General features: G+C 40.3%; 1 protein-coding gene across 5 annotated transcripts in view; it reads left to right on the top strand.

Annotated features, from left to right (window-relative positions):
* LOC139759554 (glycine receptor subunit alpha-2-like) overlaps positions 1-25,799 on the top strand; it is a 269,976-nt gene that overhangs the window by 219,718 nt on the left and 24,459 nt on the right. For all 5 annotated transcript variants that reach the window (XM_071681818.1, XM_071681820.1, XM_071681819.1 and 2 more), the window contains one exon: positions 15,959-16,150. In XM_071681818.1, the coding sequence (XP_071537919.1) occupies positions 15,959-16,150 (192 nt within the window). The remainder of the gene's footprint in view (positions 1-15,958; positions 16,151-25,799) is intronic.

The following is a 25,799-nucleotide window of genomic DNA, read 5'->3' as shown; positions in this document are numbered from 1 at the left end:
TCAGATGTTAGAAGGATATCTTAGAATGCAACTGATAAACGCACATCACTGAGATGGCTCCACTACGGTCATGTCTGATGGAGTTAAGAAAGGCCTCTTCAGCATAAAGGAAGGACTTTCTTCAGCATAGCAAGAGATCAGCATAGAGTAAGGACTTTCTTCAGCATTGCATGAGGACCTTCTTCAAATCAACATTCGGGCCTCATGAGGACCTTCTTCAAATCAACATTCGGGCCTTCCTTGATCAGCATAACATGACTTTGTTCAGCAAGATATGTTGACCTTATATGCAGGCTTTTGTATAGTGGCCTCTGCTTTAGTGAATTACTAGTTCCTAAATATTGAACTCGTAGCTCACTTGAGGATCTCCATATTATATGCTCTATGGAAAAATTACTTTGTCAGTTCTAGTAAATGTTTTCTGGTTTCAAAAGAACACCTCAAATGATTTTTGCATAGAAGTTATTAAGGCTGTTCTAACAGCCATCACATTCTCGAATTACAGCGACCCATTCATTAGTGTCTGAGGGGCGTCTGGTTCTCTTGTCAGACTGGCTCGAAGGAGAAAACTAAAGGAAGTTAATTTGTCTGGGGACGCTGGTGAACAAGACGCTTCCTATTCATTGTAATGACGGAGAGTCTTTACAATATATAAGTTAGATGAATGTGTCGTCAGAACCACATTGTCAGTAGAGAGTAATATGAGCCACATATGGATACATTCACACCATCAAGATTCATTGCTTCAGTCTTAATGGGACTTTGTCGACGTGGTGAGAACGTTATCATATGTGTAAGATATAAGAATATTTCGACTTTATATAATTTATATATTTCGACCCGTATACTTTGGTGGTGAAGAAGAGCTATATTCCGAGCTTGCTTATCATTTGATAATTCTTCTGAAATGAATAGCACTCCAAAAGCTAGTCTTATCAATAAAAGTTACCAGAGGACAAATGTAACTCATAAGCTAAAAGAAAAATGTTATCAGGATTTCTAGAAGTGATGAATATGAAGTAGATTTGTTTTCCCGTTCCTTTAAGTATGTCTTTCGGTTAACTTTTTAGGGAAATGTACATAGGTAGCAAATTATCAACTTTCATACGTACAGTACATCCTAAACGGCGAGGATTTGAATCCGCCGTGACTAACTTTGAAACTGAAAATGTTAACCACTATGTATGGGCGTCATTGCCCAGTGGCTAACATACTCAGCTACCACGCTAGTGGCGGGAACTCTGAACCTTGTTGTCGGAAAATATTGTGTGAATGTATGTGTATAGTGCTGTTTTACAGGTGAACTGAATCAACATGTTGATGACCAGAAATCATAAACAAACAGCAATTTGTGGACCACAACGCAAATACATAACCCGAGGTCCAGTAGGCGATGCCGGATTTTCGAGGATTTTTGCCACATGCTTTGGTATACACAATCCAACTTTAAAACTTGGATTTCATTAAATAAAGAACTTTATACGGCTTATGTAATGACGTTATAGAAATCCTGAGTTTTTGAAACTTTTAAGACGGGCAGTGAGGGAGGTTGTGAGAGGCATAAAATATTTAGTTTCGGTGGTGGAAAATTCAGAACACGAACATTCATTGGTTCCTCAATTATTAAATAGACTAATGACGAAAAGAAAATAGTTTGTTGTCTTAGTCATCAGAGGTGACGTACTTGAAAGGCAACAGAGAAGGAATAACAGAGAAAAGAACAGTAGAGAACAACCACACTGTGGAGGTGAACATCACCTAAGAATCAAGTTTAGTTCGGGCCTTTGGTATTGACCGGAGGTCCTAATAATAGGCAGAGATAGATTGGTTCATACGCCTTCCTGTCTGCAAGGCGGCCAGCCATTACACGCCTGACTAACAGGCCCCAAGCCCATGTGACGTAAACGAAGACAAAGCCAAAACCAAGCGTAAGAGGCCTCAGAAAACCCATTCCTCATGAACTGGAAATATTTACATGAAAAGATAATTTTCCTCTTTTTCTGACTAAAGATGATGGTAGAGGAAATAAATGCCCGTTGAGCAAGGATTCATCATTGTATGGTTTACATCTGGTGTTTTGAACCAAAATTAAGGATGAGAATTAGTACAAATAAAGTTAAGAGAAAAATAAATAAGTTGATGAGGTGAAGTTGACATAGAGGAACACACTGGTCACTGAGGCTAGTCCACTCACTGCCAAGGGGTGACAGAGAATCCTTACACCTACAACTACACAGAGCGACCAGCAAAGCGAAGAATCGAACTGAACAGATCGTTAGTTATCTTGGGTGAAAACTGCCATTGTTAGAGGTTTCCAACACTTTGGATTTCTCCGACAATGAACGTCAACAGCTAACATGATTAATCGTACTTCGCGGCATTCACAGAAAGGAAGCTCGGGCGTGGGTTGTGTGTGCTGAATACAAAGCCAGCTTGCGTGATGAGTAGCGCCCCTGTGTATAAGGTTGGAGCAGTTGACTGTAAACTACCGTGCCACACCATGAATGCAAGGCTTGCCATACGGCTCCCTGGTGCTCACTGACATTCTCTCTCTCTCTCTCACTCTCTCTCTCTCTCTCTCTCTCTCTCTCTCTCTCTCTCTCTCTCTCTCAATCTCCAGCTCTCAGCTGCCGCCGCCAGCTCGCCTGCTAGACACTTGACTTTCTCGCTGTATCAGCTGCCTACATTCGCCTCTCTCATATTCCATAAGAACAGGCTCAGCCCTGCCACCTGCTAACGTTCCTCCTAGGGTACGCTGCTGAGCCTTTTGCACACCCGCCCACATAATTTTCTGGTGCTACACCTCCTTTCAAGCAACACTCTACCACGACTGACTCTCTCTCTCTCATCCGTCACTCTGCCCATTCTTCTGCCACCCCCACAACACCACGCTTCTCTTCCTACCTCCCACTAGACACAGAGTATCATCACAACACTCTCAAGAGAAAGGATGGTCCTGTTTTTCTCCTTCGAGCCTCCTAAAGCTACAATTATCTATAGATACAATATATAGATATATAAACAAGAGATACCCCAGCCATTGTCAAGGATTCTCATTATTTACACTTTCTGTGTGCCTGGATGGCGGTCTCCTGAACTGGGGAAGGTAAGGAGAGGATATAAAGATTTCCACATTTATTACCTACCGGGTATGCATGAATGCACTACTGTAACGGACACGCGCGCGCGCGCGCACACACACACACACACACACACACACACACACACATACACACACACACACACTGTGCGAATGTGTGTGTGTGTGAGAGAGAGAGAGAGAGTAAATACTTAAATGAACTAAAAATATTCTACTTGGTAGTATTTCCGCTGGTCCTAATGTCGTCATCATGGGCTGACAAACAGCACTCTGTTCCCTCACGACTAACCTCTTTCCCTGCTCGTTAACCCTCATACCTCATGGTGTAGTTCCCTCCTGATGCAACGCACAGGGTGCATTGTCCTCCCAGAAGCTCGTTAGGTAACTCAGTGTCCCCCATGTTCCATGCAGTTATCACCAGTGGTAAGGAAATCGGATTGCAGGGAGGATATATAACTCTGTTATTGTGAATAAGATGGATAATGTTTTTATACTATGTATAATTTTCATGGTAAATAAGCCTTCTATTATAATCATCATTATCATTCTTTTATCATTATCATTACTGGTAAATCACTGGTAAATCTAAATACATCTCGACTGTAACTGCATTCCATGGTGATATCTGTACGCCGAGCCGTAGAAGTACTGCATTGGATACCCTGAGGCCTCCTCAGCCGCTTGTTTCATCAGCCTCGTCGGCTGATGCCGCCTTAGGATCAAGTAACACTTGTGGGAGTAACATAGACCCGTCGGCCAGCTGCTCGTAACTCCACGACTTGTATACCGTAGTACATGTTTGATGTGGTACTAACAGAATTATCACCAACCAGTCGTGAACATTGTAGCTCGTTTTACCACCGTCTTTTAAGAGAGGAGCAGCCATTTAGTTCGTGATGACGGCTCCAGCTAGACTCTAGCACCTGGTATTGGTCTGCCTCGTACACTGCTCTTCTATTAATGGGTCGACCAATTTGGAAAAGTGAACGGGGAAAAGTTTTGTAGCCAATTCGTATTTTACGAAAGTCATCCATAGCCTATATAAGCGCCATAAGAGTTTGGAGCAAAATGAAAGGGAAATGCATTCTTCTTTTTCATAATGACCTGAAGGCAATCTTCAAGAAGGTTAAGGTGAACTTAAAGCAGTTGGATTGCAAGTATAGTGAGCCGTGGCACGTGGGATGATGATTCTGATATCAGATTGTTTTCCTTCCTGGAAAACTTCATGGAAATATGTCTTGCAAATTTCTCTTTTATCGTTCTGAAGTTGTCTTGAATGTCTTTTTTATGACATATGGGCAGAGCGTCGGGAGATTTGGGATCATGAAATCCACGCGATTGTTGAAGGTTTCGAAGCTTCACGGAATTCTGGCATTTCCCGGACTAAGGCATGATGTCTGTTCTCTGTAAAACTATATAAAGCTATATTCATCTTGAATCTTTGATTGATATTATTAGCAATTTGGTTATGATAGGTCGAACAAGTTTATGCTCACTGACAAATCTAACGTTGTGCTTCATATCAAACGAAATCCTATTATGTGTTTGAGACGCCCACGAAATCTGGCCGTAAGATGTTACAGATGTATCACGGATGTGCGATTTCGGAAAACCTAATCGTCTGTGCCCAATGAGAATAGAATATAGGTGCATGTATGAATAGATGAGAACAAAACTTGAAATAGTGAAATGGCTCTTATATCATTTCAGTATATATGATGCTTTCGTGTAATTACATGACTGAAATACCGACAGGGAAATAAATCTCCAAATCCACGACAGGCACGAGCTTTGACAGACCTAATCATTTCTTTCCTTTAATACCTCTCGTGAGGTTGTGCGGCCGATAGACGTTGGCCCCGTGGTGTGTTTGGCTGAGAGGCTCCCTGCTCCATTTTGCTTAACAGATAAAAAGAGACTAAATAGACACGTGTATCCAACCCTTCTATGCAGTTACTTGAAGTAGACTACAAGCTTGCGTGATGATGGATATCAGATTATAACTTCCCATATCATGCATGAAAATAGTTCTGAGATTACTATTGGTAGCTGATTTAGACAAACAGAAGACGAGTCGCCTCTATGCCGAAACGAAATGAGAATGATACTGATGTCACACTGAGGTACGGGATAAATCCACATTCCAGTCTTTCTATGAAGCTAATCCTTCATTTCCGTATGTCTTATTACAAGCTAAGGTGCCACAATACGGTGTCTATAGGAAGACTGAAACTATCTTGTTCTGGAACGGTAGAATGACAATCATACGTCGAGAATCGGCCCATATATACCAGTTGATCATATTCTATTTCAGTGGGATTTATACATGAAAACCTTTCTCAGGAATACTTACAAGATGACTAAAGGCCTTAGACTCATCGAGGGACTGTTCCTAAGTGGGGTCGGGATCTCTATGAATGGGCTGTATTAAGCGAGGATATATTTGTTTGTGAGGAGGACGAGAGGTACGATCTTGACGTCAAGCGGTCGAGCATTTATAATATGAATAGAAGACCGAATGAAGGGCTATTGCTCGAGTGACCATTCTATGGTGGCAGCAGTGGTTAGAGACGAGAGCATGGTTTAAGAACCCCTGTTGTGAGGATATGTTAAAATAGAGGTTTAGATACTATTTGCATCATTCTTCAGCTATTACGGTATGGGTTATATCTCAGCCGTTGATACCAATGGATGCTAAAATAAGCAAGGAAGAAATGTACCAGTCATTACGAATCAACTGGTGATGAAACAGCAACGGAGATGACGTCATTGTGGATATAATATTGGCAAGTGATACGACTAGTGGGCTATTGTGCTGGTCGGTGAAACCGAAGCTTGAGGTTGTAAAATCAAATGACAGCATGACATGAAACCCGTCAAGCCGATGTGGTGGTAAAAATTATGAAAACTATAGCGATGGAATCTATATTGATATGTAATATTCGCCTTGACTAGATGTGTAACCAGTGATTCTCTGATCACCGCATATTATATTTCCATTACCATTTCCCCCGAGTCTGCCAATTCTGCACATTAAAACAGTACGTGAGCAATAGGGAGAGCAAGATATATATATAGAAATTAAAAAAGAATTATCAGAATACTCGATTATTTTCATATGAGAATACACTCATATTTTCTTCTCTGGTCGTTCTCAATGATACTTGCCTTTAACATGTTAAGAGAATCAATAGAAAAGTCTCCGTCGATGAAAAAATAAACAGTGTGTCATTATATCTTAGAAAATATGACACAAGCGTCTCAGATGTTCGAGTGACAGAACCAGGAGAAACTCCCAGCCAAAAATTCAGAGAGGATATTAGAAGTGTGTGGAGCCGGGAGCGGGACTGACAATCTGTGGCAGGAGGGCTGCCAACGGCTCCCACGCGGGTAAAGCTGGAAGACGTGCGCTGGGAACTGACATTCCATGGATAACTATAAAACGGAGGGACCGCTAGGTGTTTTACTGCCATATGTGTGTAGACCTTAACTCACGGCTGTTATTTCTGGGGCTGTGAGAAACGGTTGGTTAAATCTATTAGTAAATACACGGGTAAAATGATATACTCGCAGAAATGGAGGTAAAATCGCGAAGGATAAAGTAAATGGATTACAACATACTCATTTCATGTGATGCGCCAGGAGGCAGCGCCCCAGGAAGTGACACTACACTCGCACCATGTCCAGTTAGGGGAGGGGAAAGTAACTTTTCCAGCGACGTTAATTGCTGTTGAACGAAAGGGAGGCGTTTGTAAACAGTGTTTGATGACCTGGGGAAGATTGTTTTTCGTTGAGCGATCAAATACAACAGGATACATTCATTTGTTTTTGTAAGGCAGGGCACAAATTTGGTACTGTTATATCAGCGAATGAAATACGATAATTCATGATTATATATATATATATATATATATATATATATATATATATATATATATGGGTGTGTGGGTGAAACCACAAGGAAACAGAAAATACAATGAGCCGAGCGCTTTCATATGATTAGAATGTCAAGGCTAAGTACATGATCCCCTCCGACAGCAGGATTCGAACCTTTTAACACTTTTGTGGGAATTGGTACACTTACAAGTAGTCTACGAAGCCCATGATAAGGAATTGACTCTTCGATTACTAGTAATGAAATATATTTCGTCTCGAGTCCTTGAGCAACGGGATCTTCGTTGATTCGAATCCTGTTATCGGAGGACGTTGTTTTCTACGAAATTGCGCGCTCATTGCATTCTCTCTCTCTCTCTCTCTCTCTCTCTCTCTCTCTCTCTCTCTCTCTCTCTCTCTCTCTCTCTCATATATATATATATATATATATATGCTGTCGATGGCCTGAAGCAATTACGGGTAACGCGTTCATCTCCATCAATTAGCGTAACACCTCCATTCGTATGAGATTTTCCAGAATCGAATAAAATTGAACGAAGGGAATTAAAGAATTTCATTCGATCGGAGCGCTGGGAGAGATGGTTGGTGCCTTGGAGACAGGTGCCACATGCAAGCAACTTTTAGGAGTGACTCGTGAGACTATAGGGAACTGTAGCAGAGTGGAGGGTTTGTAAACCTTGATGGGTATATGGCAGCTGAGGCCCGTTTTCAATAGGGGACACCTCCGTCGAGATTCAGTGAGGCTGGGGTACACACGGGACCAACGTGAGGTGAGTACCAGGTAGGAAGATAAATATTTGGAAGCAATTTGGAGTTGGCTCGTGGAAGCGCGGTTCACACAGAAGGGATCTGGGAAGGGATCCGATGAGAAGAGTGTTTTGGAGAGAGAGAGAGAGAGAGCGAAGAGGATGCCCATAAAAGGATTTGAGGAGACACTCCACGAGGACTGCCCCTGACAGAGATGCATGCGGTAACCATCACAGGGAGGGTGTTAGTGACTGTGAGTCATTCTGTTGCTATAGAAGAGATGGAGGAGACTCATAGCCTCTCGTGGAACATAATGAGGTAAGAGGTGGTGGTGGTGTTGGAAGATATGATAAAAGTGCAGTCAACAGCTGTGTTCCTTTGTGTGCCTAGTTCCATTCTTGGTTTGTCCTGGTGTTGTCACTCCTCATTCTTTTGAAGAGCGAGAGTAAAAGGTTTGTTACTGTTATTCTTTCTTTTGAAGAATGGGAGTAGAAATATAGAACCGCCTCTTTTCCTTCTCTTCAAGAATAAAAACAAAAAAGGGCTGCCATTTACCTTTTCTTTTGAAGAATGAAAGCAAAAGGGAGTTTTTGATAAAAGGGATCCGTTAATATTGTTTTTTCTACTGCAGGATAAAAATAAAATGGACTGCAACAAAAGATAGTCTCATTGTTTTCACTACAAAATACTGAGAAGAAAATCCTTGACCAATTAACAAATCCCACATATCAAAATCATTTTTTTCCCTATAGAATTTCAGTTTACTGGAGTGGATTCATCTGGACAATTGTTTTTCATATCTTGGAAGAACTTTTAGCAGACAATTGCCGATTTAGTTTACCCATTGAGGAACGTCGCCCTCACTCGGACTGAATATGAAAAATATTTTCTTTTAATGACACAATATCTTAAATGAAACAAAACACTCCAGAAATACTCCATACTTCTGTACCCTGAGGGTCGTCAGAAATAAGATGATGAAAATGGATGATGAAGGAGAATAAATATTGTGAAATATTGTCTTATTGACGACCTTCAGCTGAACTATTCAAGGAATGTTGTTAGCATATTCACCACCCTCGCCTTCGTGGCTGCCTTTAATATCACACTGCCACGAAGTTTAGACACAAGGCTCGACTCCCACCGAATAGTCGAGTTAATTGTGCTGGTCATAACTGTAAACCCTGCGGCAGTTACTTCAGGAATTACCTATGCAATTAGTCCACTGGGGATAATTTCTTTAGAGAGGTGATTACATTAAAACTTCCCGATTGTATTGAGCGTTCTCAGAATGCTGTTGCCGCACCGTTCAATGGCTTGAAGTTGGGGACGTGATCTCTGAATGAGGCCAACTCTTTAAACTGGAAGTTTGTTCTTTACATATATATTTATTTCCATAATTGAACCGTTTCCCTCATTAATCCCTCATCTAAAACGGGAGCCAGTAGACGTTTCCGTGGTTTTTCCCTGACATCTTCATGTACCCTGATTCAATTCTGTTAAAGCAGGTCGACCCCTGTATATCACATCTCTAATTCGCTCTATTCCCTGCACGCTCTGCACCCTCCTGCACACACACACACACACACACACACATTATATATATATATATATATATATATATATATATATATATATATATATATATATATATATATATATATAGTTACGTATATCTTTATTCTAACAGTGATGTGAAATTCTCTTCCACCTCTCGACCTTGCCTCTTCCTCTAACCTTTCCACCTTTAAGAGTCAGGTGTCTATAAACACCTTGAGGAATTCTAATTAATTTCGTCGTTCTTTCCTCACGCTCTATTTTTCTTCCATCCGAGATGGCCGTGATTGGGGCATCTCCTTGCCCCCATGCCATGTCACTTGCTTCAGAAAAAGGGAGACTGCATCATCATGAAGCCCACTTTGATGCGCTGGCAACGTTTCCTTTTCTGGCGTTTTCATCCTATACTGTTTGTCATGTGATAGACAGTGAACCTGTAAATATTCACAGTGCACCGATAACGTCAACTGAACTCTGTCAAGAAATACGGGTTATAACGAAGGAGTTCATCGATCTCAATATTCTCAGTTACATGAATTGAAAGCTGTGGAACACAGCAAACTATGGCTCTTAGAAAAGCCATGAGATAAAGTGAATCGGAAACCTCCTGGACATGGGTTGAGGACGTGTGTGTGTGTGTGAGTAACGTGGAAAGTGGCTTGTTCTTCATTCCTCTCATGAAACTAAGGAACTGACATAGATAGATAGTTAGATGGAGGATATACCGTTTTCGACTATAGAAGATGTGAGCACAACATTACTATAATGTGCATATTTCATGTTCACTCATGTATTTTATTTTTGTCACAGCATGTCACATGTCCCTTGGTAATCATAACTGGATTAGTCATGGCTGTTCCAGAAACATTTTTCACCGCTTTTTATTTTTTGAGGCTCATATGCTGGACACTTTGTGATCAAAGGGACTAATTGTCTACATCTCATTTGCTGGACACGGTACAATTAAGGACACTGATGATCTACAGCACCTCATTTGCTGGAAAAGTATAATTCAAGAGACTAATTAGTTGCATCATATTTGCATAGGTAAGACATTAAATTTAGCAAACAATATAAGGACGAACAAGAACCGTCCTGAATGCCTTCCCAAGAGAGGAATAAAATGGAAGAATATACTTTTTCATACTATCTCTGCCTTCTTATTTTTCCTAAAGAATTCATTGCTACGTCGCTACTTTGATCAATATCTCAACTAAACGTTTCTGCTATTAAGAGATGTAGCGTTAGCCTCAGGACGGATTCCCATTTATCTTTATCAAGGACTTCTGAATGTACGAGTCACGTTTCTCGGTTTCTAAGTCTCCTCTGATGCTGGAGGAAACACGGTATCAACTCTATGAAATACAAAAACGAAAAAAAAAATGTTGCTTGCTTCTTCTGTAATGTATCAACTTGCCGCCCCCTCCCTCGAACTGACCTGACTTGACCGAGCTAGATTAAACTCGCGTTTAACTCTCCCTTTCTTCGCCTACTTAATCTTCGAAGGGAAAGAAAAATATATATCTACATACACCTGGCATTGCACCTGGAGTCGTATCTAATGACGCCTTCCTGCTTTCTTTCAGGGTCGTGTTATAGGATATACACCTCACGTTCGCGAGAATCATTACCTACTGTGAGGGAGCCACTTGTCGCTTTCATTTTCTTTTTTATGGCTCGCCACAGACGGAATGCCGCCTCAGAGCAGACCGAGAAAGTAATTAGATGGGAAGACATGGCATCAGGGTGTAATAAAGTTGATGAGGGTAAGGGCACTAATGAGAAAGATCAGAAGCCGACGTTCTGTCTCCACTCTATAAGTCAAGCCGTGGAAAAATTTATTTTAGCTTTACGATTGGTTTATAGGCTCCATCTTACTGCGCATCTCGTCTTGGCGATGAACGCCGCTCGTTTAGAAAAGTTGTGTCGGTGTGAACACAGACTCGGATTGCTTATGTTTTGTCAGTCACACACACACACACAAAGATTAGTAAAAAGTAATGCTTAAGACTATCAGAAGTTGAATAAGATTCACTGATAGCCTTGAAGTAGGAGAGTACGAATATAACCTTATTAGTCATATCTCACATTATAAGTATGAGTATCAAGTAAATTTTCAGCAACACAAGGAATGTTTCTATTGCATTTTGAAGGAACTAGGTTAGCAATTTCTCTCTCTCTCTCTCTCTCTCTCTCTCTCTCTCTCTCTCTCTCTCTCTCTCTCTCTCTCGCCTATTTCCTCTCTTTCCACCTCTTTTTATACCTTGTTTCCGAGTCTTTCTCCACCTTTCCTGCTTCTATATTACCTTCTCCTTTCTCTTTCTTCTCATATCATTTCCTCTCACCTATCCTTCACACTCTTCTATCCTTTTTTCTCTATCCTTTCTATCTTCTGGCAAAGCCGATATATCGTCTTTCCTACAAATATCGGAGACAGCTATTACGAAATATGTTGCTTGGTCATATTCTGTTTGCTTACATGTCAATTGACATTACTTACTAGACATACTATGACGAGTCTTTAAGAGGGCAAGTCTTGGAAATTCCAATAGGATACTGTATATTATCAACTTGTCACCCTTCTTCATGTCCGTTCGATCCTGATCACCGTAAAACTAAACTCGTTTGAAAATCTCGGTAAAAGGATAACATTTTATGCCAAATACGAATCTGGGTCTAAAACATTATTTTGAGATCATTAAAGCCTGTAGTTAAATGGTTACTTTTCAAAAAGATCGTGTCTTTATTCGATTCGTATCTACTGAGCATTTGTCGGCTTTAAAAAGCATTGAGATATCATTAATGACTATTTCAAGCATAATGCATTACATTATGCTATATGATAATTTTGAAATGAAAAGTTTTTTGGTGGAACTGGGAAGGTAAGAAACAAGAGATTGAGAATTTGGAGCAAGAGTAACATAAGAGCCAAATGAAGTACTTGGAAAAGAAAGATAACAATACATGATGATGTATGATGAGGTCATCTGTTGGAGGATATCAATAGTGACCTTGATACTAATCTACATAATTGGAGACATGATATCAAAGGAGGAGGAGGAGGTGGAAGGCACAGGATGAAGAAGAGAAGCAGTGCAAGGGAGGAGGACGAGAAGGAAAAAGGGAGGCGGAGGAAGGAAATGGGAATATGGATGACATATTCCCAAAGTGCAAAGCGTGACACGTCTTCCTGGGGTGAGAGGAGATAATCCTAGTCCTTCTCAGCAAGATGCGCAACGGCACCAGAAGCCACGGAGAGAGACGTACAGTAATCCGCCTCCGTGAACCAACTTGTTTCAGGGGAACTCGAGGAAAAAAAGAAAATTTTCACCTACGTTATCTATTCAGGAAAGGTCTCAAGAAGTTATTCTATTAACTTCTGTGTTATGGTTTATAACGATGAATAGGCAAGACTACAGTACTTTATAGATACACGTATAGGGACATAAAGAAGAAACTCTGGTATAGAAAGATAATTCTAAGTTCGACAATAGTTACATGAGGTATGAAGGTATTCCATCAGACGACGAAATCAGAATTTAACACCAATTTCAAGTGTTTGCCAGCGAGGCGGAGGGAAGAACCCCATTTAATGCAGCTAGTGGCACTAATTCTAGGACTTGGTTATGAGATGTAACAGACAAGTCTGATGAAGTCTTATTTTCTCCAAATAAGCGGGTCAGGCATCGTGTGGCAGTCAATATGTTCGAGATATCTGGCAAAAACAGTAACGAAACGCTTCTCTAAACACTAAGTCATTCTGTCCTTAGAAGTGATGGATGCGAGTTCATAAACAAACGGAATAGCACAAACGTAAGAAAATACCTTTTTGATTATTGATTCTGTACTGGAACATTGGTTGCTTATAAAATGAATCCCAAGATTCTTTTCTGGCGGACTCCAGTCATGGACATAATCCACATCAAGACCTGGCCTTAATTGAAATATAGAGAGAATCATGAAAAGGAGAAAGAAAAGACAAGGGAATGTATTTACGAATATTTGAGAAAGTGAAGAACCTGCCATTTAAAATGTGCCAGGTCATAGTTATTGGGAAAAACATGGTGATAAGTTGATCCATAAACGAATCTCTCTCTCGCTCTCTCTCTCTCTCCCATATATATATATATATATATATATATATATATATATATATATATATATATATATATATATATGTATATTATACTTTGTCGCTGTCTCCCGCGTATAACGAAAACTTTATCATCATGCACATAGTGGGCATTTTGCAGGCCTTCCTCTTCATAAATTTCATATCGCTGAAATGCCTTCTTCTTAGTCTCAACTTACCTAATCGTAGTGAGAATGCATGAGATGCCTATTCAGCCGCATTAGAAAACTCCTGAAGCGTACTAAAGAGAAAACGTGGAAGGGGAACTGCGCCCCCGACTCCTTCAGTACTTCAGATCATAACTTCGAAGCGTGATTCTTTTTTCCACTTTAGGGACTCTTCTGATCCCAGTCGCTCCATTGAGGGAAAGGGAATCGTAATGGGATTCAGAATCTTAGACAAACATAGAGATATTTTTGAATGCATTCAAGTAGATCCTCCAACGTAAGAAAAAAAGATATTTCAGGATATGTGTATCTTAGCTGTTTAGCTTATATTGTAAACAAGTTTGTGGAATCACGTAGTAATTTAGATTACGTAGGGTTCGCCTTAGGAAAGTAAATCTTGCGTAGGGTTTGCCTTGAAGTGAATCTTGTGTGAGAAGTTATCAAAAGACTAAATTTCAGAGTTGCTTCGGTGAGACCTTTGGTTTTTGAATTCGTAAAACCATAACAGGAAACAACAGGTGTTCGAAAATGAGTACATCCCTCCATTTCTCTTAGCCAAAGAAACGGTGCAAGCTACTTCAGGCACCGTCTGTGGCCGCAGCTCTGGAGTGGGCAAGCTAGGTGAAGAGGCTAGTTGAACCACGTCCTCTCACTATGATGAAGCCCTAAAGAGAAAATCTCTATTGTCAGACACAAGGCTAAGCCTGGATGAGCTAAAGGTCGATACATGTGATAGACCTTGCGTTTGAAGAGGTGCGTGGAGTGGCGTATCAGAACGCAAGGCGATGGAGAGCCTTTTGTGAATTGCGCTTCTTGTCTTGGCCCACATTACCCCTACATCATTGACTTCAAGTGAGATGGTAGTACCGTGAAAACCAAGAGGAACTGCAGTCGAAGAGTGTTACTCCTTTAAAGAAAATGGATCCAGAGGGTACACGACATTCTGAGAATCCTAAACATTTCATTCAGTATTTTCCAGCGACGAGAGACGCAATATTGCCTGGCCTTATTCCCTTGTTCGTGGGTTACAGTTGGCCGCTCTGCTTGTCTCTTGTTCCCAAAGTCATCCAATAACCGCGAGCTCTCATCTCTCCTGACCCATGGTGAGCAACGTCAGTGTCTTCAACTCTCTCTCTATCTCGAGAGAGAGAGAGAGAGAGAGAGAGAGAGAGAGAGAGAGAGAGGTACAAAGCAACCCACAGTAAACACCTTATCTTTCAGCAACAGTGGACTTGAATTGTCTTGAAGTTTTCATTTCCCTTGAAAGTGTTGACAGAATGTTATAGAACAATCGAAAACCAATCAACAGACTTTCAAAAATCTACATCAAAAAGTCTACGGTAGAATTGTTCTCATTTCCGCATCCACTGATTTTTTTTTTCATATAGGTTTCTGAAGATTCTGTGTCTAAAAGTTCATGGGTGAATTGGTCTCGCTTCCCCCTTCACCAGATTTTTCTAGATATTTGACGATGTCTTGAATAGAGGCTCCTCTTCCATCATTTGCTGAATAAACGACAACCAGCAGACCAATATTAGCCGAAGCCGAAAATAGAAAGTAATCTCATTTTGATAACGTCTCAATAACCGTGTAATTCACTCTTATTTACCATGGCATTATCTTAGTTTACCTCTACACAAAATCTCACGGTTCCTAACCTTATTTCTAATTCACTGTCTTCTCTGTATGATTCTAAAAGAACAGATTCTCTCAATTATATATATATATATATATATATATATATATATATATATATATATATATATATATATATATATATATATTGTGGCGCTTTTTATTTGATCTTGGCAGATGCTTTTGGGTTATATAAATCTAGATATCAACATGTTCTCATGTTAGATTTACGGTATCAGGTCTTAGGATATTTTCATTTCTCAAGTCTGCTTTCTAGTTCAGCATTAAAGTTTTTAAGCGTCTATAGATATATACTTTATAAGCACTTTAATCTGAACTTGATTCTTTTTCTCTTCTCAGATAGAAGCATATATTGATTATGTATTTCATGCTTTTTTCAATTCACACTGTGCCTCGGGAATTGTATATATGAGACTCTATAAATATATTGTATGTTTGTGGTAAACAGGTAGCGCCGTGCTGTCAACAGACTAAACCAGAGCATATGAAGCATATGAAATGACAGAGAGGTCTGTGGGGCCTGGTTGAGGATAGAGAGATGGTGTGATGTCGTTGCATTACTCGTGGCAGCCAGAGAATGGAACCGAGTGAATGGGGCCTTTTCTTTGTACGTTCTTATCGCTACCTAGCTAACGCAGGGAACGGCAAACAAGCATGAAAGAAAGGACCTCTTTTTTCATGACTCTACTCTTCTCTGCCCAACAGGTAATTACAGTTGTCTGGTGGCGGAGTTCCACATGCGTCGAGCCATCGGCTTCCACTTGGTCCAGAGCTACTTGCCTACCATTCTGATCGTCGTCATCTCTTGGGTCTCCTTCTGGATGGACGTGGACTCCGTGCCGGGACGAACCACTCTCGGCGTCACCACCCTCCTGACCGTCTCCTCCAAGTCGTCAGGTAGGTTGCCACTCATCGTCTCTTCCAAAATGTCGGGTGGATTGGCTCCTCTCTGTCTCCTGCAAGTCTTCAAGTAACAGGTCACTTTCCTCCGTCTCCTCTAAGTCATATAGCACAAGTGTCCAAGGTTCCTCAGTGTTTCCATCTCGTACGTACATATTGATAGCTATTAAGACCATTTGCTTCAAGTCTTACTGCAGGTGGCTATATATAGCCTACTTCACGTCTAGTAGAAGTGTACTGTTTCCTTGAATTCTTCATAGTTTCCTCACTGTCTCCCGCAGATCTTTGTAAAAGTGATCTAATTCTTCTTTGCTGAATTACTGTACATCAACTCTACACAAGCCTTAACAGAATTCCTTTACTGGCGAAAAAGAGAAAAGAGCAGATTTCGTTATCCTAACCACTGTTACAGTTGAATTCATGGGCAATTGGAGGTTTATCAGCACGAAATCCAAAATATATACTTAGTTATCCCGACAGTAGCAAGTAGTCCTTGTCTTTTTTCTAATTGGTTGATACATATGGATCAAATGGCTGCTAGCTGCTGAAAGGTCACAAATCCAGAACTGTAAATATGAAATTCACAATTATCTTTTGGAAATAGATCTTCTCTGTTAAGATACTCTGAACAAATGGTCTCGTTTAGTTAAAGCAAATATGATACATAATTGTTGTCTGAATGCAAGTTACCACGTGTTTTTGTGTACTAAATGAACATCCTCACTGTTTCCCAAGAGAAAAAAAAAACTATTTGTGAGACTGCAATCCGGATTCTTGCTCCATTATCACCTTCTTCAGTCTTACATTCTCGGGTTATTATATAATAATCTTATTCTCGTACTGCAAGCTGGTAATGCTACACACACGAGCGTCTGGCCTCTGGTAATTTTTCAAGTTTACTACACCTGCTATCTTAAAGGTAGGCTGCGTGGTGTTGACTGTTTCTTAAGACCATACTGGCTGATTTCTATGAATTGTGCATATGATGCTTTAATAGACCCTTTGTATACTTCCCTTTGAATGTCGTAGTGTTGATATGAAGGTAATTGAAAGGGGCCATTAGATGTATATTAACATGTGGATAGGGTCTATGCAATTTCCTTGTAGGCATTTTGGATGTTTGCCAGGTGAAACGCTATACGTTACTTTTTGGTGGACATATCAAAAGCTCTATCACACCTTCACACTTTTCTTAAAACATTTCTACCGTTTCCTCTTACCATAATTTCGTTTATTTTTTTCATCTTTCGAGTTCTTTGTTGTCTTTCTTTTACCACGGTCTAACCTTATATTGCCTCTTTTTCCAGGGCTTCTATCCTTCCTACACGAATGCCTTCATTAACTGTCTTGCTTCTGAATCTACATTTACTTCCCCTACTTACTACCAGCTTTCCTTTTATCTCCCCCTCATCCTCCTTCTACCACTATTACCTTCACTTGCCTAACGCCCCTGAGGAGAAGCCACGTACGTGCAGACGAAGCCACATCACTCCCCCTTGCGGCTCCACAAGCTTACACGTCTGCGTCTGTGCATGGCGCTAAAGACCACTCTCCCCGCCTTGCATCCCTCAGCCTTGCCTCCCTAGGCATTCCTACATACAATGCTCGTGACGAAATCGACGCCAAACATTTCCTTCACATTATTTGTCTTCATATAATAGAGATATACTTTTAAACAAATGCCCTCGTGAATAATGATGCCAAGCGTATCTTTCCGTAATGTGTAATTTGTATATCATATATTGCTCAGATACAAACGCCCTTGACAAAAATGATGGCAAACATTTCTTTCCTATATAACTGATTTGTATGTTTAAAGTTATTCTTACATCCAAAGCCCTCGGAAGATATTGACGCCATAGTAAACTAGTAGGCTCTAGGATCTAGATCATGATAGCTAAGGAGACAAATAACATACATCCATAATAAAGATCATAACTCTCAATTATATTAATCTAGAGTAATCTAACGTCCCAGTCATAACTATATATCAACACATATTAGTCCTTATGCTAGATAGTGGACGGTAACAACATTTGATGACACGCATAACTCGGTAATAGAAGTACTTTATTACCTGTACTAAACAATTATCCTGTGTAGTTATTGTATGTACAGGATATAACTTGTCTGCAGAGCTTTCATAGAAACTAGGTCGACAGAAGTGCTGCCCAGGTCACTGTTTCTGTCACCGTATGATTAGGGATATCCTAGTTTCCCAAACGTCACAGACGAATTAACCTTCCAAAGTATAGGCAAAGAAAGGGAAAAAAGTACCTGAGATGGAGGAACAAATATATATATATATATATATATATATATATATATATATATATATATATATATATATATATATATATATTATTCTTCAGTATCGTGAAATGAACTGAACGGATCGCTCCGCGTATAACAAATATGGATAAATCAATTATTCGAAAACAGAAGTTGGCATAGGCATGCTACTGAAAGTGTTCGTTAGTCAAAACACACACACACACACACACACACACACTTACACACACATATATACACACACAGCACGGAAAATGAAAATGTGGTTGGCCTCGTGTTGCTCAAGCCTGAGTACCGAACCGGAGCCGAATTACGCAATGAATACACAAATCGTGCTCTGAAACCCATCCATTACGTCTTGTCACAAATTACAACATGCAGCTGCAAGTTTGACATTATGGGACATCAAAGGCTCGTAGTTTAGTAACTTTCAGAGAACCTGGTTCAGTTTTAAATCCCATTTCTCTTCCTTTTAGTTAATTGCAATTTATAAGTGATGTCGTCAAGTTCCACCATGTTGTTAATATCAGCAATAGGATTTTTGTTGCAGTGACATTAACGGCTACTGCAGCTTGGCTCGTAACTGGTGAAAGTAACTTTACAGCGACTTGAGAACGAGGTTTAGGAATTATATTCATCTAGAAAAAAGAGAGTAGGATATGCTGGAAAATGGAATATAGTTCCCGAAACTCTATATCTGAAACTGATGAAGGATAGCTTTTGAAACTAAAGTATTTTATGATATTCAATCCACTGTTGTCATACTGAAGCACTTTAAATGAGTTTTTCGTCTACCTCTTCAAGATTCCTTATTGTCTGGAAGTAAGGCGACGCAAAATGAGATCAATGCAAACCATCTGGAACCAGATCATTATGTGCAAGTTGATAATTCGACAATATTCTAATTCATCTTGTAGTGCACTGATCATAATCACGAATTGATGACATGGTGTTGAAATAATGTACTTTGAAAACTAAACGTTTTCATCTGTGCTTAACACATTAAGGACTATTTAAGACAGAGAAGAATACAAAAGAACTTTCTTACTTTTACCACTTAATGATAAGCTATGTCAGACTCCATAACTTCAAGCTTTACGCTTCTTTGGCTCCCATTCTCATACATTTTTCTCGCATTGTGATCAACCTGAATGAATCTATATTCAGATAGATTCGTCTCATTCACGAAGCAACAGCTTACCTCTCCACCGCGAATAAACTCTTGTTATCAGCATAGAAATGAATATTCACTGATAGTATCGTACATCCTCGGACCTTATGCATTACTCAGGTTAACTGATGCGCCTTCATCGTACAGCAGAATTAATTGATGTGCCATAAAGCTGCGCAGTCAAAAGTTTGTTCATTATTCTGTAAAACAGCACCAGGCATGATCAATGCAAGCATATATTATGATATTATCCTCTGCGCACGAGGACTGATTAATGTTATCGTTTATGATTATAGATCATTCCGATATAACCTCATTCGTCGTAATCTTTTTATAAGGTATAGTTTGCATGGTAACCCAATTTCTAAGGCGCGTTTTTTGCCGAACTGCCTATCAACATATATGAATATCCTTCTAATAATCATCTCGGTTATGATGAATATGATTTCTAGATATTGAGACGTTAGTTCCGTCCTCTTTCCTTCTTCAAGAGATCCATCGATTTGATAGTAATGATGATCCACAGGACATATCGAAGTAGTAGGGTTCCTGCAAACTCGCGTATCCTCATATTTACCTAATATTTTGTCCCTTCTGGATCCCAGGAGTGGGATGCCAAGTTGGTCGTTGGAGTTTAGTTTCGCTTAGATTAATCTGGTTTGGTTGATATTCCAGTTTCGTTTTGTGTGGCTGAATATGATTCCCTGTTACATAGTGTAGTCAATTTTTAGTTTACCTGTTTTCATCGTAACTTGGGGCTTGTTTGGCGAGTTGCATTTTTAGGTGAATTTGATTTGAGTTAGTAAATTCAATGGTGATTTCATCAAGTTTGGTTTGCCTTTTAGCTTGGTTTGCTTTGCTTATCCGTAACCTGAATTTGTTTCCATAAAACGCGCGTCACTTGTTCGTGAAGTGGATATATGAAGGTATATGGCGCCACAGCTGAACTGAGGTAAACAAATGTTCGCAATAGACTGTCTTTTTTGTAAGCATTTAGCAAGGAAAATCCAGTGATTATTCAATAATAAGATCGATACCAATCAGCCATAATGCTTTCTTACACGGAAATGATTTTTTTTCTCGCTTGATATTCATGAATTCTATGCTTCATTCTCGCGGTCAGGCATTATAACATTATTCAGAATCACAATGAAAAAGAGTGACAGAAGACGATGTTTGCAGAGGAGCTTCAATATCCTTTGTGCGTGGAGCCTAATGCCACTGGAAAGCGGTTTAGAAACCAGTAAAGCTACGTATGTCGTGAACCAGTGAGTTCTTAACCATGTTCCTGGTAATGAGAAGATTAGACTTGTATTATACGCACTCTAGAACTAATTCAAGGGAAGCCAAAACTCACAAAACACACTTGGAAGAATAAGCAAGTTATAAGGGCGTTCTCGAGAGGAGAGGTTGCAACATGGTACTCAAAAAGGCCATTATCTGCCTATGCCTAATCCAGGCATCACTCATGTCCCCTATAAATGTAGGGTATAGTTATCCAAAGACTCGAAACAAAATGGTAGTAGTAGTTAAGAAGAAGTCTTAACATTTAACGCTTTACGAGTCTGAGACATGAGTAGATACCATTCCCAGACAAAAAAAAAACAAAAAAGAAATGAAAAGAAAACTACTCCAAGGTAAACTATTGTCGAGAGACAGACAGACTATAGATAGGCTACCCGAAGTATTACACACCGTACCATTAGTGGTGAGCTTTGGAAAATCTCAGGTAAGGGGGACCCAGAAGAAATAACTAACTCTTATCCCTACCCTAAGCCAATTGTAATGAGAGGACGAGGGAGCATGAGACAAGAGGGAACCTGAGACCCAGAGATCGTCTACCTCCAGCCAACCTGGTCTTTGGCAAATTCCAGATCATTACTTTCAGATTGGTGGCATCGAGGAGTTCGGAGCCTGGTAATGCGCTTTCCAGGCAAATACTCTCTTATGGTGGGTTCAGATATGTTACTAATACGTAAGAATCTTCGTTTGTTAAACCCGGTGCTGCAAGCCGCTTAGAGGTTTCCTACTGGGAAAAGCAAATCCCCCAGGTTTATTTCAGTGGTAGTGTGTTTCCTTTTGCCATGTTGGTGCTAAATGATTTTTAGGACATTCCAGTGATCCCAGAATTAATGATAATCAAATGTTTCATTGGTGTAGTGAAGTGAAATATAGTAATTATCGTGAGCAAGTTTTAAGATATTCCTGAATAACATATCTTCATATCTATTCCATGAATTCTACTTTTATTTTTACTATTCCAGGGGAGTCAAGCTATGAGCCAGGTATCCAAGTGATGTCTCATGGCTCCTGAATGCTTTGATTTTCGTATATCACCTTAGAAATATTCCAGGATGCATATCATCTACAGAATATGCCTGAGATCGAATATATCTTTCCAAACAGACGACCGTCAGTAAACCTCCTTTTTGATTAAATGTAGACCGAATGTTTGTTGTAGAAAAAGACCTCCCGTAATACTTTTTTTGTCAAAATTCGTTCTTCTATCTTAATAGCTTTTAGTATATTTCACCGGCAGTATGTCAACTTTTGGGAGTGTTGCTGTCATGGTGTTCGACTTTACGGATCATGACCTAGCACTAGACTTCCATCTCTGATGTCATCTTTGCAATATGCATATTTCATAAAACCTTTTTTCCTCTGAGTGGAGAAAAGTCTTGAATCTAACGCTGAGCGTATTCTATATACATTATATATATATATATATATATATATATATATATATATATATATATATATATACACACACACATATATATATATGATTGACTCATGATGCCACCATCTTTCCACGTAAAGCGAAATTGTGGAATTCTCTGACGCGTGTACAAAACAGAAACTGCTTCTATGGCAGAATGGAACGTCCCCAAACTGCATTATTATGAATTCGGTTGCGAGTGGAAACTCGGAATATTTTGTAACATTGATATATTCATGGACTAGATGACGTGGTGGGATAAGGTGGCTGTCGACAAGAGAGAAGGGAGATTCAGGGAACGATGAGAAACTCATGTAGGAGAGGCGGGTCTGCTAAGCAGAAATGTCGTGAGCAAAAATGAGTCGTAGCGAGACGGACCAAAATATCTTTTAAGTCACAAAGGAGGACGAAAATTGGAAAAGCAGCTGAGGCAGTGGGGTTTGGGGTGGGTGAGGGTGGGAGGGACACTAGTTTACTCTGTATTCGGGCGCTCTCCAGACCGGCGGGAAAATTTATATTTCTTGAGGGTATCTCTTAAAGCTGCTGCCTTGGGTATACAGCAAATATTTGATAGTAATGTTTACAGATGGTCGAGGGTCCAGACCTTCGCGTCCTGATGCTAGCCCTGATCTAATGTCAATAATAACCGGGAATTGCAAGGGTGTCCCCGCTGCAATCCCGGTGAAGCTTATCGCACAATGTCTACTGTCGAATCTTTTGTGGTACTGAATCTGGGTCGTCATCTACTCCTGTCTCCTCTCGTTTACCTCCTGGTATTTGATTAACCCCTGAAGCCCATCCCACTCCTGCCGTCCTACTGAACCATCACTTAGACTGGTAGTGTGTGGAAGGTGAGATACCAAAGAGAGACAGACAGAGACAGACAAAGACACAGATAGACAAAAGGAAAGACAAAGAAAGAGTGAGGGAGAGAGAAACATCCTCAAAGAAAGAGATAGAGCGAGAGAAAATCATGAGCCCTATTAGAGGGATGTAGAGCAATGGATATACAAATCTATTACAAAGTTTTGTTTACTATTCAGATCAATCTATCAGTAATATCGTCAAAAATGTCAGTATAGTTCAGCAAAACGTTTTTGGATCCAATTATTCTACCCAAACTATTCCACAAACTGTAAGCTGCTCTACTCATGCAAAATATATATATGATGCTCAATATATTCAAATTTCAGTGTACCACAACAATATACAGGTATATAAATATAGCTCATAAACCTAAAGGGGTTTGCCTTTTATATTGCGGTAGATAGATTTCTGAGTAAAGTAATGAAAAATGGTGCTTTTAGATTGAAGCCTGGCCTGGGGTAAATTCGTGCCAAACTTATCATAATTGATTCCCCCCCCTCCCCCCACACAGTGTAAATCAATCCCACAAATTATTCTACATCACTTTAATGATAATTTTTGTATGTCCAGTGTTACGCTTTTAGTCACAGAAACTGAAATTGAATGACAAAAAAAAAAAGAATCTTACATGGCGTGTGGTAAAAGTTAGTGGAATTCCAAATCCACAGTTCGAACCCTTCGAAAGACTTATCGAGACTTCGACGACAGGACCAGTAACAACACAACGTGGACTATACCGTAACGCCAACTAATCACCGACACTTCGATTCCTTTATTGCATCAGATGCAAGTTACAGCCATACCGTATTGCTTTACGGGATAATGAAATATACAGGCAGGCATTTGAAGCCGAAAATCCTTTACACGGGGGTGGGGGACTGGGGCGAGATAGGACCAATTACTGTAATGGTAGACTTCTCTTCCGGGGTGTGACCAAAGAGAGAGAGAGAGAGAGAGAGAGAGAGAGAGAGAGAGAGAGAGAGTGTGTACTTACCAGCGATTACGACCGAATTTGCCAAATAACAGGGCCGCTGGTAGCGCTACGCAGCGCTACCAGCGGGATAATCTACAGCATTGTTTTTCATCCGGATTTGGCCCGACGAACACACCTGGGCCTAGGGAGGGTCTTTCTTTGTTCACCATGATCCTACTATCATCCCTACAGGTGTAAAGAGACAGAGGAGTAGAGACTCATTGTTGCCCCACGTATAACTACTGCATGAGTAGAGACGGAATAAAACGTGTAATTTGGGTTACGTATACTTCCTTTTCGTTTATCCGTTCATTCAAGGGCTCTAGTCCTACTTGAGAGTAGGTATGATCTGTCAGCTCAGCGCGGCAGCTGGAGACCTCTCTGAGGGGTCGTGACCCAACCCTTTGAGAAACGCTGATTATATAGATTTACGAAGAGCGAGTCGTGTGAGTTACGTTTTGTCGAGTGGTAAGTGCGATACGGAGAGACGGTATGTTAGTCAATCTGTCTATCTAGGTCTCTCTCTCTCTCTCTCTCTCTCTCTCTCTCTCTCTCTCTCTCTCTCTCTCTCGCTCTCTCTCTCTCTTGTGACTCACCTATTTAGTGTATGAGCCTCAAATATCCATGAATGAAAAGACTGGGTCTCCTGATGCACAAAAGGCCCTAGCCCCACTCTGCTTACACGGAGGATTAGCATAATAACCTTCACCTGTTAATAGTCTTCCTCTTTGTTTGGTCTTACGCAGTGTGTGTGTGTGTGTGTGTGTCTGTGTGTGTGTGTGTTTCTCATTTCCTATTTGTAATTACCTAATCATTTATTCAGTATGGGGAGAGATGTTTACGTTCGCAAAGCCCTATCTCCCAAACTAACTTCCCTACGTACTGTGCAAATTACTTATAGTTGTGAGAGTCTATTTGTACTGTGCGGGGAGTATGCGGTGTGCCTCGTGCCTCGCTTTAGTAAACTGCCACATGACAACATCTATCAGTTGTACGCTTTGATAGCAGTACCAGGGAATTAACTAAAGTGAGTGATGTTCCTTCAACTGTAAGAACGGAAGAATGAACAGGGGAAAACGGAAGGGGAAACGGACAAACAGACGGAGAATAAAGACTGACAAATGAAGGAACGGACATACAAGCGACGGGGGAATCAAACAGTTTGGGAAAACTATCAAACGACCTGACAAACAAACGATGGAACTGTCTAGCGAACGGAGACGTAGACAAACGTCCGGAGGAACAAGCATGAAATTGAGCAACCATAAAGTAAAAAGGATAAATGAACCGAATAACTGATACACGAACAGACGGGAGAACAAACACAAGGATAATAGACAGGACAACGAAAAGGGATCTATTCATGCAGCTCTCTATACGGGCTGGTGGTCGCTCTCAATCTCGTGTACATTTTCATGCTGGGCTCAGTGATGATAATTCTGTAGTAGAAACTCATGCAAATGGCGTCCATGAACAGCCATAAAGATATTCGTATGTTCATATATTAACACACACACACACACACACACACACACACACACACACACACACACACAAGCTTCATATCTAACCTACACAAGAATTATAACCAACATCTCAGTTAGAGAAATTTTCCAAGCATTTT

The sequence above is a fragment of the Panulirus ornatus genome, chromosome 33, assembly GCF_036320965.1.
Source record: "Panulirus ornatus isolate Po-2019 chromosome 33, ASM3632096v1, whole genome shotgun sequence".
Classification (NCBI taxonomy): domain Eukaryota; kingdom Metazoa; phylum Arthropoda; class Malacostraca; order Decapoda; family Palinuridae; genus Panulirus; species Panulirus ornatus.
Note: the sequence above shows the minus strand (reverse complement) of the source record. Positions and strands in the feature narration are given on the sequence as shown.